Source organism: Adiantum capillus-veneris, chromosome 18 (genome assembly GCF_014529385.1).
Source record: "Adiantum capillus-veneris isolate H3 chromosome 18, ASM1452938v2, whole genome shotgun sequence".
Lineage (NCBI taxonomy): Eukaryota > Viridiplantae > Streptophyta > Polypodiopsida > Polypodiales > Pteridaceae > Adiantum > Adiantum capillus-veneris.
In genome coordinates this window covers 47,823,032-47,839,475 of record NC_140948.1, presented here as the reverse complement: position 1 = coordinate 47,839,475, position 16,444 = coordinate 47,823,032, and the positions used below count along the sequence as shown (strand labels likewise).

The 16,444-nt window shown below is 44.4% G+C and overlaps 1 protein-coding gene across 1 annotated transcript in view; it reads left to right on the top strand.

The window, feature by feature from the left end:
• LOC147435611 (zinc-finger homeodomain protein 2-like) overlaps positions 1-15,468 on the top strand; it is a 40,000-nt gene extending 24,532 nt beyond the window's left edge. Inside the window, exon 4 of the mRNA XM_086488630.1 lies at positions 15,070-15,468. Within this exon, the coding sequence (XP_086344756.1) occupies positions 15,070-15,121 (52 nt within the window). The 3' untranslated portion in view covers positions 15,122-15,468. The remainder of the gene's footprint in view (positions 1-15,069) is intronic.
• The last annotated feature ends 976 nt before the right edge of the window (positions 15,469-16,444 follow it).

Here is a 16,444-nt window from a genome sequence, read left to right as displayed (position 1 = left end):
CCAATCCGAAGATTGAGCTGTCCTTGCACGGGAGTTGCATTGGTTGTCAACCCCTCGAATGTCGATCCGGCTGTAACCGGTGTGCCAAGCTGAGCCGGTGTGAGGCACAAACGTTCCGCAGTATCCAGGGAGATGAAGTTATCCGTGGATCCTGGATCATAAAGAATCAGTACTCGCTGGTTGTTCAAAGACCCCCAACCCTTCAAAAGTTGACGCTTCCCTTTCTCCGTTTCTGTGTTATTGAATATCTGGAATTGAGTTCGAGCTTGGTGGAGCGGGTTCCTTCCTTGCTTTATCTTGCCTCGTAGGGGCGTGTTCTTGCCGTTGCTGCTTTAGCGGGCAATCCGGTTTCATATGTCCTTTCTCGCCACAGTAGAAGCATCTTCCTTTCTCTCTGAAAGTTTGAAGTTGAGTAGGAGAGAGATACTTAGTTCGCTTGCCATTGCCCTATGGCTTCTTAGAATGATCATAGTCCCTAGATGGAGGACGTTTCCTTCCTTGGCCCCCTTGGTCATCGTAGACCCCTCTTTGTCTCGCACGGTAAGTGCTATGCTCCATTTTTCTGGGCGTCCCAGTCGAGTGCAAATCCTCAGCAATGATTGCTGACTCCATCATCCTCTGAAGAGTGTCATGCGGATACACCTTCATACTCTTTCGAATTTGCAGTTGGAGACCCGCTTCGAACTTTCGTTTCTTTTCCTCGTCGGCGATCTTTATGAAGGGAGTGACCTTCAGAAGAACCGACCAATACTTGTCCACATAGGTTGTTACTCTCTCATGTTCCTTCTGGGCGAGCTAGTCCCATTCCTTCCGTATGTCCTGCTCGAAGTCAGGCGGAAGAAACTGTTCATAAAATTCAGATTTGAATCTCTCCCAAGTTCTGGCCTGAGAACCTTCCAGAATCTTGGCTAACCACCAATTACTTGCTGTTTCCTTGAGGTGCATCCCGACATGGCGCAATTTGGATCTTTCTGTGAAGTGCCCATTGGTAAAGGCGACTTCAAACTGTCTGATGAAGGACAGTGCTTTTGGAGATATCTCTCCGTCCGTTGTAGGTTTCGAACTTGATGTCCTTGTCGCTTGATTTGAAGACTCTCATGCGATGTTGAGACTTGCGACCTTGCTTCTTGAATCGAGGCTTATCTTTAGGTTGATGTAGGGTAGTAGTAGTAGCGGCTTCCTTCTTCTGGCGAGACGATTGAGAAGTAGAAGTATAATCAGGAGAGTAAGATGGAGATGAGATAGAGATGTCCTTGCTCTCGTCTAGCAAAGAGAGCGCTTTTTCCTGGCCTTTCCTTGGAGTAGGCCGTTCATTCCGATCCGAAGATCCTTTGTGCACCTCGGTACATTCTTCTTCTCTTTCTTCCTGTGGTCTCACACCAACAATGTGGTCTGGATGCCCAGCTGCATCGGTTCCATTCGTTCTCTTCATTCCGCCCAAGAGCTTTTGGACATCTGGCAATAGTAAGACTTGTTGCAAATCCGCAAGCTGAGCTTGCACTTGTTGAAGCTCCTCTTCAACGCTTCTCCCTTGGCTCGACATGGTTCTTCCCGTTCTTCCCGGAATCGTCCTTCCTTGCGGAGAAAGAGAGGAGTCCGAGCTCTGATACCACTGTCACAAGACGGGAGCGTACACGAGCACTTAAAAATCTGAAAATTAAATAACTTTGCAAATGTGAGAGAAAGAAGAAGATCGACATAGCATTGGGGACCAGAAGATGGGCTCGTCCCCCCCCCGTCAAAAGTATTCTTTATTCAGGGAGAGTCGTATACAAGCACAAGAACCCGAGGAAACCCCTCCGTTCTGTAATCTTAGACCCGAAGGTCGTTCTTTCCCGTAAAGGACTTAGGCACGAGGCTGTACTTTTCCCGTAAGGGACTTGGGCGTGAAACTGTACTTCCCGTGAGGGACTTAGGCGCGAAGTTGTACTTCCCGTGAGGGACTTCTCGTAAAAGGGAGATTCTTGCAAAACAAGCCACACAAAGCAACAACTCGCAATGCGTAATTGACAAATTATACCTATCGCTCCTTGCTCGGAAAAGCGACCTCCGTACTCCGTCGTCACTGGACACTTGCTGAATTTCCTTCGCAATGACTGCTCCAAATTCCCAGCGCTAACTCCTGCTGCTGCTCCTGGCGTGTACAAAACTGGAACGCTAACTGCCCTTTTATAATAGAAGCCGAAAAGCAAAAGCTTGGCGCCCCTAGAGAGAGGAGAGAGAGAGATCGCTGAATTCAGCCGTCCGTACAGCTTTTTGCGTAGGATTTTGGGGCCTTTGCTTTATTTTATTAATAAAGGAGTGGGCGGCCAAACTTTAAAATAAAGTGTGAACGTGTTTAAACTTAAAAATCCACTCAGTGAGTTAAAATCGATGCTACACAAACACATTCCAGGCGTCCCCGGGTGCAGAACACGGCACAGATGCAATGCAGACATAGCTTCCTCGCAGGGAAAGCATCTGCCCTCCCGCGAAGGTTCCTGCTTTTCGTAAAAAGCTTCCTTGAACCCATCTTTATCCTTGTGCTTGCGTTCTTACGCGTATTTTCTTACTCAGTTCGGATTTCCTCCTTAGCCTACGGAATGCCCCCTTTATGATGCACCCGTCACCCATCATGTAACGCATCAGGGGCACTCGTAACCCGGCCCTTTCCACGGAACTTACGGAAACTCCTTCGCGATGTTTACCGTCACCCATCAAATGACACACACATCAGAGTTGTCCGTTCTAGATGGCACTTCCTGTAGCTACAATCTTTTAACAGTTCTTAGTGTACACAATAAAATATCCTAGAAAAAGAAATTAATCATTAAAAATAAGAAAATAGTCCAATTAGCAACAGGACAAGCCCTTCTTTCTTGGGATTCCTGTCACTCTTCAAAAACACGATTAGGAATCGACACGCCCAAGCGAACTTGGGTTCGTGCGACCTCAACAAGCAAAAAGAAATTATGTGGTTCTTGTGGTTCTTTCCTTGAGTGATACAGAACACTGCCAAAGCTCTGATACCAATGTTAGGTGCAGCGGAATGAATGTTTGAACTTTGCTCAAGATTGAGTCCTCCGAACTGTGCTCAAGGTTTTTTTGTTCTTATGGAAGGGAGAGCCTTCCGTTCTTAATGAGAGAGTGCTATGATCACAAACAAAGTGAATGGACACTGTGCATGCAAGTGTATGAGACTGAGAGATAGAGAGAGAAGAGAGATACGACACCAGAGACGTTGTAAAACCCTCCTCCGAAGGCCCCACTCTCGTCGGCGAGAGTGGTCTACTTATGATTGCAAAAACTGGGACAAACTGAATGCATGTGACTGATGCAAGTTTAGGCTATGTTGGCGATGACGACGGGGACTTAAGGGCTGAAATCTACAATCTTTTATCTGCTGTCCAAAAAACGCTACGGGTTGAAATCTGCGGCAAGTTCAAAAACGCTGGGTTTGGGGCTGATTCTGTTGTTCTTTGTCGCTGAAATTCTACAGGTGTTAGGGCTGAAAACTGATGGTCTTTTATGGCTGAAAATCACCTACTGTAATTGTCCAAAGGCTGGAAACTGGGGCTGCTCTTGCTAGGATCAAAAACGCTAGGCATGGGGGATTGTTGGCGATGGCAAGGATCAAAACGCTAGGCCTGAAGTGTGCCGACGGGTTGCTGATGCAAAAAGCTAGGGCAGGGACTGGATGGCTTGCTGTAGAAAACGGCAATGGTGGATACTGATGAGGAAAACGCTAGGTGCTGAGTCCTGCTTGCTTGGAGGGGAGACAACCTGTCACGTGACACATCCCAACCCTATGTGTCCGTGGACAAGCTACACCACAGCAGGGTTCCCGTCAGTTCAGTTAGTTTAGATTAGCAGTGATCTGGCACTTTTGTGAGTCTATTCGTAGACCGTGCATGCCCAGTCACTTAGCATAGATCCATATCCTCCGGTTGCACAAAGCATGATCATCGGAATTCCCATCAGAATCCATTAGCATCAGTTAGGGGAATTTCCCAATGCATTTAGCCTATTTTCTTATTTATTGGTTATTTTCACTTATTATTTTTAAGTGACTTTCCAACAAAAGTAGGTAGGGCAATTTTGCTAAGTTAATGCAAACCCAAGTTAGCACTTTTTGGCAGAAGAGGCAGCAGGAGCTTCGCGCTCAACAGGCAACTTCTCAGCAGTACCCCCCTTAGCATCAAGATCCATCGCCATCCAAGGCCATCCTTCGCGTTTTTCCCGCGACGAACCACCTTCAAGCCTTAGCGTTTTCAGCATTCCCTAGCGCTATGCACATGAGCAGTTCCAGTGTTTTCATACCTCAGCAGATCAGCGTTTTTGACATCAGCCATTAGCTTTTTTATTCCCAGCAGGCCAGCGTTTTTGCAAGGACTAGATCCAGCCAGCGTTTTCAACTTTCAGCCCTTATCGCATCAGATCCACAGCATTTCTAGCCCTATGACACAGTAGCAGATAAGCCCAAGAAGGTTGCAGATGCTCCCCCATTTTCAGCCATCAAAACGCAGCCAAAACAGTCATTTTCAGCCACCAAGAAGACCATGAAAATCAGCAGATAAAAGATCCCAGATTTCAGCCATCATGTCGTCGTCGTCATCGGCATTGTCCCATTGCATCAGTCCATTGCATTCGCATTGTACACCTTTGTGCAATCAAAGTAGACCACTCTCGCCGACGAGAGTGGGGCCTTCGGAGCAGGGTTTTACAACCTCTCGGGTGTCGTATCTCTTCTCTCTCCTTCTCTCAGTCTCATTCACTTGCACGCACAATATCCACTCACTTTGTTCGTGACCACAGCACTCTACAAGACGGAAAGCTCTCTCTTTCCCTAAGAACTAAAAGGAACCTTGAGCAATAAAGATCACTAATCTTGAGAAAAAACAACATTCATTCCGCTGCACTTTACACCATGGTGAGGAAATTCTTCTTCACTACTTTCATGCCCATCACCTCCATGCGAAGTATCCATTCCGCTTTGGGTGATGACCATGCACTGTGATCTTTGGTTCTTAAGTTCATGAGGAACTTGGGTTCTTGTGGGTCTTGGGTTCTTGGGTTCTTGGGTTCTTGAGCTCTTTTCCGCGGGTGCACCCCTTGGCGGCCTTGCGCTCACACCAAGGTTGCTTTTTCCCACCTCACGTCGATTGGCCGGCCGCTAAGTGCACGGTCCGCTCTCAATGAGTGAAAAGAGGCACAAGGGGAGGCTGGACAAGCCCTTCTTTCTTGGGATTCCTGTCACTCTTCAAAAACACGATTAGGAATCGACATGCCCAAGTGAACTTGGGTTCGTGCGACCTCAACAAGCAAAAAAAAATTCTTGTGGTTCTTGTTGTTCTTTCCTTGAGTGATATAGAACACTGCCAAAGCTCTGATACCAATGTTAGGTGCAACGGAATGAATGTTGTACTTTTCTCAAGATGAGTGCTGCGAATTGTGCTCAAGGTTCCTTTTTCTTATGGAAGGGAGAGCCTTCCGTTCTTAATGAGAGAGTGCAGTGTACACGAACAAAGTGACTGGACACTGTGCGTGAAGGTGCATGAGACTGAGAGATAGAGAGAGAAGAGAATACAACACCAGAGACGTCGTTAAACCCTCCTCCGAAGGCCCCACTCTCGTTGGCGAGAGTGGTCTACTATTGATTTCACAATCTGGTACAAAAGTGGATGGATGCTAACTGATGCAAGTCTAATGGCTATGCCGATGTCGACGGACCGAGTCTATGGCTGAAAATTGAGTGTTCCGACAACTTGTGTACTGCTGTCCAAAAACGCCAAGGAAGCTGAAATCTGCTGATGCAAAAACGCAGCCCGCTGTAGCATGAAAACAATGCTTTACTGCTGTAATTCAATGCTTTTCTGCTGCCTTGAAACCGCTGATTTGCTGGCATTTTGAGACTTCCAAAAACGCTGATGTTGCTGGTCTAAAAGGCTGATTTGGTGAGGCTATGGCGATGAGGCTAATGGCTGAAAACGCTAGGGGGAGTGTGGTGTAGGTCGCGAGTCTTGCTGGGGAAAATCGCCACCAAGAAGGGGGAGTCTTGCTTGAGAGAGAGAGGGGGAACCTGTTGCCCTTGGCTTATGTTCTCCTTGCTCTTCTGCCAAATAGTGCTAGCCTAGGTTTGCTTATAAATTATCTTACCCAATTTGCCCTACTCAGTTCCCAACAAAAGTCACTTCAAATAATAAGTAAAAAATGTCAAAAATAGGGAAAATAGGTTTAATGCACTGGAAAATGCTCCTGTTGGATTCTGATGGTAATGCTGATGATCATGTTGTGTGCAAACAGAGGATATGCATCTACTCTAAGTGCGTGGCATGCATGGTTTGCGAACAGACTCACAAAAGTGCTAGAACACGTCCTAAGCTAGACTGACTGGATTGACTGAACCCTTGTCATGGTGTAGCTTGTCCACGGACACATAGGGTTGGATGTGTCATGTGACAAAAAATTGCAAAATCACTGAACTTAACGAGAGAAAAAAGGCTAATCTACACATGAAATCTCGTTGGTACTTAAGTTTCATATGGACTTGGCAACACTGGTGAACACTAGCCCGTCCGTAGGATAAGTCAATGATTTGGTGTCACCAGGAGGTGTATTTTTTTTGTTGCCTTACGTAAATAAGTACTAGATATTTTTATTTATTTTTATTTCTACTTGTTTTCCTCGGAACCCTTGAAAAGGTGCAAGTGGACATTGCATGGCTAGTGTGAAACGGCTGTGGCTCAATAGGTTTCTCACATCGAGAGTCTGAGTCGGTCAGTCTGGGGCTGGTCGGGCCAATTAGCATTGAATTCTGATGAGTATGAAAGCGTGTGTGGGCCAAATGAAGTCTGGGCCACTCGGAAAGTCACTTATAACTTTATAAGTCAGTGGGAACTAGGGAATTAACTCAAAGGGGCAAACTGGAGAGGAGGCGCTCAAGAGAGAGAGAGGGGGCTGATTTTTTATTGATAAGTGACCTACAGTGTGTGTGAGTAGTGGGTGCAGGTCTACAGCTTTAATGGAAAGCTTGCCTTTTCCTCTGTCTCATGTAGCGCGATGATTTGCTCTCGTGCATCTCTCTCCCCTTTGGCACATATGGTAATGCCCCACTAGTTGGGCTAGTCAGATGAACATGTACAGTTCTGTGGGTTTATGCGCGTTTGCCAAGGCAGAGCGTTCTGAACAGGAACTGGATTAGCTAATTGCTAATCCCCCACCGGTACGCACAGTTCCATCGCGAAAGATTGCGAGCTCGGAGAGTTTTCTTGTGTGAAAACTCGTCCAATTCACAGGGGAACTGTCCCATTGTGTGCGGGAGCCTTGGGACACGCATAGGTGTGTTCGTTCCGCTAAAAATGATCCGAAACAGGGAATTACAGCCTGCTGTGTTTTTCTGCAGGTTTAGGGTTTCGCACCTAAACTGCAAGGGAACACCGGGGGAGCCTTGTGAGAGCCTTGGGATGCATGTACAGGCTTTTGGGCACCCGGCAATGAAAAACAGGGAATTACAGCCCGCTGAATTTCTGTGACAGCTCACCAGAAAGCTTCCATATAGCGAGGGAATCCGTCCTAGACAGGTGCTTTTGACCTATAGGGGTTTTTGCGTTGTTATGTTGCCGAATTCAGGTCGAAAACCTGCGTTTTCAGCCCTCGCCAGGTTTGAACAGCTTTGTGAAAGCTTGTGCTAAGTGGTCAGATCGTCTATCTTAATTTGAATAAAGAAATACTGAAAGGGGCGCCAGTCTTTGGGGCCTCCAGGGTGTTGGTCTCGTGTGTGCAGTGACATTCTAGTCGCTGGACGCAACTGTGTTCTCTTCCCTTCTCAGTGCTGTGTGTAAAGTTAACAGGTAATTGAAATAGTAACGCTGTACAGGCCGGTTATATGGTTCCATCGACGGGATAGTCACTTTTTTTTCAAAAAGTGCAGCGTGGACCGTTGTGGGTGAAAGCAACACAGAGCTTGTCGTTATGGCGGAGAAGAGAGACCAAGTACCTGAAGAGGGATCTTCCTCACATGGCACAGAGAAAATTCCTTCAACTCTTCACGAAGAAGACAGGTTGTTTAGAACTCAATTGCGTTGTTGCATGGACATGTTTTAGCAGTTGGCTAACAACCCAAGGATGTAGGAGTTTTTACAGGCTCTGACACAAGGTTTTCAGCCTCCTACATAGGGCATGACTGAGCCGTTGCAGGAAAAGGAGATTTCCAATGCGCAGAGGACTCATGATACTCGAGGGAAAGCCCATGTGGTTGAGCAACTAGCGGTGTCCAATGATCCAAAGCAACTTGCTTTAGCTGGACAGGAACCGTTTGTGATTGGTCAAGGGAGTAATGAACATGCTATGCGTGAGACCCTTCCATTACCTATTACTTATCCTGGTTATTTTGGAGGTGGTTCAGTGTTTCAAGCTATGGCTGGACCTTCCCCAGGTTATATGCCAAGGAATGTGTTTGGAACAATGCAAACAGGCATGGGTAACCCTATGTACGCGAACATGGTTGTCCAACCAGGTTTTCAGGGTGCCTATGGCCAGTTTCGAGTGCCTGGAACACAATATGGTATGGCTGGTTTTTTTGCAGCCATACGTACAAAATGCAGATACGACATGGAAAACAGTGTTTCAAGCTATGGCTGGACCTTCCCCAAGTTATATGCCAAGGAATGTGTTTGGAACAATGCAAACAGGCATGGGTAACCCTATGTACGCGAACATGGTTGTCCAACCAGGTTTTCAGGGTGCCTATGGCCAGTTTCGAGTGCCTGGAACACAATATGGTATGGCTGGTTTTTTTGCAGCCATACGTACAAAATGCAGATACGACAGGGAAAACAGTTGATGCGAGTGCTGGAATGAACAATCATGGAGCACCACTATTACAGGCTCCTGTTTATGATAATGTGGCTCCTTTGAGTCAGCCTAAGGATTACAAGGAAGGTGGGCAGGGAGTGAAGTTTGAAACTGTCACAAGGCGGGCACCACGTGCCAATAGAAAAGAACAGACTGAACAGACTTTTAGCACTTCAATAACAACTGAATTGAAAGAGAGAGACGACACGCGACACGGAGTGGCGGAATTCCACCCCAGAGAGTATTGGCCCCAAACCTTGGCGCCCCTTTCGGTATTTCTTTATATTGCATCATCAAAGTACAAGCCGGTACTCCAGACTCTGCACCTTCGTACTGAAGCATGCCAGAGAATGAGCCCTAGCCTCATATTTAAAGGCCCTTGGCCTTAAAAGTAGTTTACATGAAAAGCTTTCAAAATCAAAAGCTTCTGGTCCAAAAAGCAGTTTACATGAAAAGTTTTCAAACTCAAAAGCTTCTAGTCCAAAAAGCAATGCCAAAAGCTGCTAGCGTAAATCACGGAAATCCGTACAGCCTGCCACGTCATCATGCTAGTGCAATTTTTGGAAATCAGCTAGGTTGTTGCAGTTCTAGGGTTAGGGTTTTCAGAATTAGGGTTTGCAGGTTTTAGGGTTAGGGTTTTCAGAATTAGGGTTTCAGCAGTTAGGGTTTCTGGAATTAGGGTTTCCAGAATTAGGGTTTCTGGCAGAAATTAGGGTTAGGGTTTTCTGCACTCAGGCAACCACGTCATCACTTTGTGACACTTCTTCTGTTGCTTGTTCTTCTTAGGGTTTAGGCCCCTCGGTCGGCATCTGTAAGTTGGCTCCATTCTTTAGGCTTTGACACGTCAGCAGTTTGTTACAGAAACTTTCAGAGGAACTGAGGATCAATTGAAGGCTTTGACCTTCATACAACAGTTCGATGCAGCTTATGCTGGAGGAAACTTCACGGAATCTTCAAAGATACGCAAGACTGCCACTTTCTTGAAAGGGAATGCGCTTTCTTGAAAGGGATTGCACTTCAATGGTGGACTGCATTGTTGAACCAAGGTCAAGCCCCAACAATGTGGGTCCAATTCAAACAGCTTTTTGCGCCTGCATGGTTGACAAACACTTTTGAAGTGGATGTGATGACAGAATGGCACGAGTTGAATGCTAAACAGTGTGCGAATGTGGAAGAGTACAATAAACAGTTTTGGGCCACACTGTTGCCAGTCACCTCTTACAGGTTTGTGCCATTGTCAGAACAGATTGAGAAGTACTGTTGCGGATTGCCCAAGAAAATCAGGGACTATTGCACGAAGACTACTGTCATGAATATGTTTCAGTTGATTGAGAATGCAAGAGTGGCCAGCAATTTGTCGAAGGGAGATTCCGATGGATTTAATAGCCACAAGAAAGGATCCCAGGGCAAACAGTTTTCAGCCAAGGGCAATGTTGCAGCAAAGCCTTCTGAGCCTCCCACAAAGAAGCCCTCCACTGAAGAAGGTGATACGTCCAAGAAGCAGTCTAAATCTTCTTCGGGAGGAGGACAAGGGCAAAAAAGGCATTTTTCTGGCAAAACTTTTGAAGAAAGAAAAGCTCTTAGGGAGGCCAAGAATGCTACATTTGTGAACAGGAAGGACATTTTGCAAATAAATGCCCACAGAAGAAGTCACAGGATAAGAATGACAAGTCAAACCATAAAGGGAAGAAGCCAAAGCCAAGTGCAGGACTTGTTCCAGATTTGGTTGGAGACCAGCCAAACACAGATGCCACGGAGCTGTGCAGAGCTTGGGGCAAAGTTAGAGACCAGACAGTGCTGGTTTTCTTTGATCCAGGAGCCCGTGCAAATTTCATATCACCAGAATTGGCATCAAAGTTGGGCATTCGTGCAAAGGAGATGGGTATGACAGGGGAAGCAGGTTTGGCATGCCGAGGTCATTCAGAGCCTGTTACTCCCATTTTGGGAAAGCTTCGTCTACACATTCAGAGCTATGTGGATGCGGAAGAATTTCATATTATGCCACTTGAGGGCTGTGATGTGTTACTGGGTATCCCATGGTGTTACAGGTTGCATGCTATGGTGGATACTTACAACAAAAAGATTACCCTTGTACATAGAGGAAAGACTCATGTCCTTGATGTAAAGCTTAAAGGCGAGTCTGTTCCAATTGTTTCTGCTTCTTCTATTTCATTTGTAATAAAGAATCATCTTTCTGCGTACTTGATCTTTGCAAAAGTACCTCAAGTTGTATCTAATTTGTCTACCTTAGATAAAGACAGGTCAATTTTTTTGAGTGGTTTCAGTGATTGTTTTTCGGACTCTTTGCCAGGGGAGTTACCTCCTGAGAGACCTGAGGATCATACTATAGATCTTGTGCCAGGTTCTAGTCTACCGAACAAATCACCATACAGGGTTAGTGCAGCCCAGCAGAAAGAGATTATGAGTCAGGTCAACAAGCTTTTAGAGAAGGGGCTGATTCAGCCTAGTTCATCCCCTTTTTGTTCGCGTGTACTCTTAGTGCAGAAGAAGGATGGTTCATGGCGCATGTGCATTGACTATCGGGCCTTGAATAAGAATACCGTCAAGAACAGGTTCCCCATACCGAGGATAGATGACATTCTTGATCGGCTTGAGGGAGCGTCATTGTTTACAAGGATAGACCTAAAGAGTGGTTACCATCAGATACGATTAGGCAAGAAGAAGTCCATAAGACTACGTTCAGGACAACATTTGGTCTCTACGAGTTTCTTGTTATGCCATTTGGTCTCACAAATGCTCCTGCCACCTTTAATAGAATGATGGACATAATTTTTAGACCACATAGAAACTTCGTGGGTACCTTCTTTGATGACATGATTGTCTACTCGAAGTCTGAAGAGGAGCATAGGGATCACTTGGCTGTAGTTTTCAATGAGTTACGTAAGAACAGGCTACTCATTAATGCGAAGAAGAGTGAGTTCTTTTTGCAAGAGATTCACTTCCTTGGGCACATTGTTTCAAAGGATGGGGTACGCATGGATCGTGCCAAAGTGGAAGCAATTAGGTCATGGCCAGACTTGAAGTCCATACATGACATTTGAAGCTTTCTAGGCTTATGTTCCTACTACAGGAGGTTCATCCGAAATTTTGCTGAGATCGCTTCTCCACTCCATGCACTGCAAGGAAAAGGAGTTACTTTCAAGTGGACAGCCAAGGAAATTTTAGCGTTTAAACACTTGAAAGAGAAGCTGACTTCAGATCTGGTGTTAGAAAGACGAAATGACTGCAACATTTCGGACTTGTGTTTCCGGAGAGATGAGATGGACATGATAGTAACAAGATTTAGTCAATCGAGACATCTGTGGAGATTTGAGATAGATCTAGATGTGATTGCTAAATATGTTGCCGATTGATCATGATTGAATATCTCGATGGAAGTGGTGATATGAATGTTAAGTGAATGTCGTCTTTGTGTAAGTGCTGGATATGTGTTGTTTAGTGCGTCAATGCTTAGAGGCAGTGTCTACTGTACTGGTTTCTGGCTTATGTGTTATCAAGGGCGTTTACAATTCTTTCAAGATGGGGGTATGTCACAAAGTGATGACGTGGCATGTCCACCCGAGAAACTGATAGATAAAATGATCTAAGTTGTTCCAACTTATGAGGTCCAGTCCGATGGGACCCGAGGGACACAAAGAAAGTTAAAACTAAAGCAAGGAGCCAAAGGAGCGTTGAGGAGGCTAACGTGGCAGACTGTACGGAATTCCGCGTTTTGCGGCACAAATAACGGCAGCCAGTGCTGGTGCTTTTAGGGCCAGAGCTTTAGGGACTTGAAGCTTTTCATTGTATTGCTTTTGGGGCCTGAGAGCCTTCATAAGAAATTGCCAGGGCCTCTCTCCCTCAGATTGGCTTGGGAGCACTGAGCAGAGAGAGGACCCTTGGACATTGTATTTTGCCAAGATTAATATAAAAAGAAATACGGAAAGGGACACCAGACTTTGGGGCCAATATTTCTGTGCACGAAACTACGCCGGGCCGTGTCGTCGTCTCTCTCAGTTGTGATTAAGTTACTTTCAGTTCCTTTCATGTGTGTTGCATCAGATTCACGACTTGGGGTGTCCAAGTCTGTTACATTGTCATCCATAACTTTTGTTCAACCATTTCAGCATACATTTGTGTCTGTTTGAAATTCATACAAAGAGATAATTTCTCTTCCCATTGGCTGAGATTACCATGCTTAGTTGTTTCTCCACATGTAAGGTCAATTTATAAGGTCCGAGGATTTGATTCCGTGGTCCATTGGCCAAGCATAAAGATACATGATGGTTTTGGAGAGTAGTATATAGTCAATCACACTATTCCCATTGTGTTTTCTACATGTAAATCCATCGGTCCCACTGCATAAAGATACACCGTTGGCAATGAGCATACCCGTGCCATTGCACATGTGCGAAAGTAACTTTCCATAATGATCCGGCTCTTTCTCATCCATTGAAGTACGATTATACGAGTGAACTACCTTCAACTCTCTTGAAATGTATGACATATCAAATTGTATCATGTTGCAATGTTTTTTGTGCAAGCATTCATATCCCCAAAGACAATAATATCACCTTTGTCTTTAAAATAAGCAATGTCCTTCTCTAAATCAACAAATGGTCTAGGTGGAACCATACCTAAAATATGATACGTGTTCGGTATGCAGTTCTGTATGGATTTGAGGTTTAAGGTACGTAAAACCATTCACCATTGGTTAAAAACTTGAACAATAGAGAAAAATAGGAATTTCACAATAGAAACTTACACACATTTAAACTATCCCTCTAGTTGATTGGAGAGACCCATTTGCCCTGAACATCAATCAAGTTACTTGTTACTTGCCACTTGGACAATGATAAATGCACAATACCTATCACCATGAATGCGTACATCAAACACAGTATCTATGACTTGTACGATGATATAATCTCAAATATAAATTCCACAAAGTGACAATTGATTACTGCTCATTGCCTAGAACACAAGAACTTAGAAGCAAGGAATTCCACAGTTGATTGGTTTCACGAGGCATGGCGGTATTCAGGCCACTCTGCATTATTCTCTGTAGTAACTTGTTATAAAGCAATCTTCAAACTATGGTTAAAGGGCTTAGAAAACCCTCATGCAATGCAAATGAGCACACTGGAGACAATCCGGCTTGGATTTTTTGTTTTTAAAAAAACCCGTACACACGGATCTGTATTGTATGGATGTACTATACGGATAGAATTCGTCCATGTGTATGGATAACCTTGCAAATGAATGATCTCTATCCATGCAAGCATAAAAGGGGGATCATGATGAGGAATGTAGCAACCGGCTACAAAAATGGGTTCTCTTTTTGGTGTCATAAATTTCAGCTATACATAACGCTTGTGCTTGTCATCTTTCACAATTGATACAAAATCTTCCAGTCCTTTCTTAGTCATACATGTTACCCCTCCTTGCTCTCTTCGTTGAGATACTTTGAAGACATCAATGAATGTACATTGTAGCTCTCCAACCTGTTAATTCTATTTGCTTGAGGGACTTGCCTCCTTGGGCATGTTTTCTTCACGAGATATCTCCTTTTTTTTCTTATTTCTATCCTCATATGCCTTGCAATGAACATTTTGTTGCTTAGTAGTGCAATCTTCACATACAAAACATTTTGTATCCCTCAAATAAATCCAACTATCATCAAGGATAATCTTTTGTTTGGCCTCATCCGGCATGGTGCATACAATTGGCGTTCTCCCGAGCAAAGAGCTCCTGGCTTACCCACTCTATGTGCTCCGTAAACCATAATTCTTGACATGTCAAAGGGGGTTTTGAAGAAATCTTCGATAAGAATGGCAAGAGAAGGAGGTGTTTGTAACTTCTCTTTGGGAATTGCACGAATAACAATGTTCTTGGAGCGTCGCTCCCATTCCTTCAACTCCTTTACATCCACATTCTCAACATTCTTTGTTTGGGCCATAGCTTGCATGAGAGAGGAATTAGAAACCACATTGCTACCACATACATCAGCCCAAGTCTTCTTTGTGCATGCATTTTTCATGTCGCATACATCATAGTTCATGGTGTCAAATTTCTTTTCTTTCAATACTCTCCTCTTTCAATACATAGTTATACTGAGAGAGAGAGAGAGAGAGAGAGAGAGAGAGAGAGAGAGAGCTTTTTGTTAATGGTTGTTTCTACACATGGTGGCCACTTTGTTTACTACATGCTCACTTTTTTTCTTCCCCTTTATAACAGGAACGGTGGATCTGAGCTCGATCGGAACTGTGACAGCCCGCCTGACTATTGATTAATAATCTTCACAATTTTTGGTTTTCATGCGAGAAACATGATTCGAACCTTCTTTGTACTCGTGGAGATACTTCTTTGCTGGGCCCATTGCAAAGTTTCAAAGTGCATTATTTACCAAAAGGAGCAATTTGTAGTGCCAATGGGGTCATAACCTAGTGGTTAAGGTAGATGTGTGGGTGCGTAAAGACCCAGGTTTGGTCCCAGCAGCATCTTTCAAATTTTAGTTGTACCTTAGAAAAAAAAAGCAATTTGTGGTGCTATTCACAGATAAAATGTTGCATTGATCTCGTCCACTAGACTGTGTCACTAAGCATGGCGTTATTATTGCAAAAAGAATTTCCTTCACCGCACGTATCCATTGGTTTCGAGGGTTTTCTGTGGCCTGCTTGCGTGAGTGTGAGCTTTGAGGGGGCAAGGAAAGAAGGCATGCAGGGCCTGCCTGTGATAGGGTCCTTATATCTGAAAACTATGGTATATGAGATGATCTTTGTGGTCGAAAATACTTCCCAAGTGTCCAAACAGCTTATATGGTAAACTGCTCTCATTTTTTTCTGAACTGGACTTTTCTTAGCAGTGGATATATGTTGGAAGGCTTGGAAATCCATTGCCTCTTTTGCTTTCTTTCCTCTTGCTGTTTCGAATTCCTGGCGAATGCTAGCTCGTATCGCCGGAGGTGTGATGGATGGCAGTGATGCATTGAATCAACATTCTAGAGTGATGCATTGACGCTCCGTGTCAGCAATTGTGAGCTGATGTATGTAATTTTTGATCCCTCAAAGTGCATCAGTTGGTGTAATATTATGTGTGCCACTTTCAAGGAAATGTTCTCAATGGATGATCTTCATGTCTAAGCAAAGGCTAGTGTGTGGAATTAAGCAAGCGTTGCGGTGATGTTTACTAATATGTAGGTAATAAGATGGTTCATAGGAGTGAAAACTAAATGGGGAGGTGAGATTCAGATTATCATACAGGTTGTAGAGCTTGCTGGCTGCCAATGCAAAAAGCCATGGTTTTGAGAAATGTAAATGTGGTTCATGCTGCAGCTGGTGCATGCTTCTTATTTGTTTTGAATATTTCAGGCACTGAATAATTTTTAGGGAAAATTACCAAAATACCCCTCTAATTTGTGGAAATTCCCAAAATACCCCTCAAATTTCAAAAAATCCCAAAATACCATTGTATCTATTTTAGTTGGAATGTTTACGATTTCCTAATCTTTATTCCTTAGCATGTAATTTGTCACAAATTACCTCCCCAAAAAAGACAATTATGTCTAAAAATAATGAAGCAATTCATCTCCAAAGCGTACATAACCAGCTCA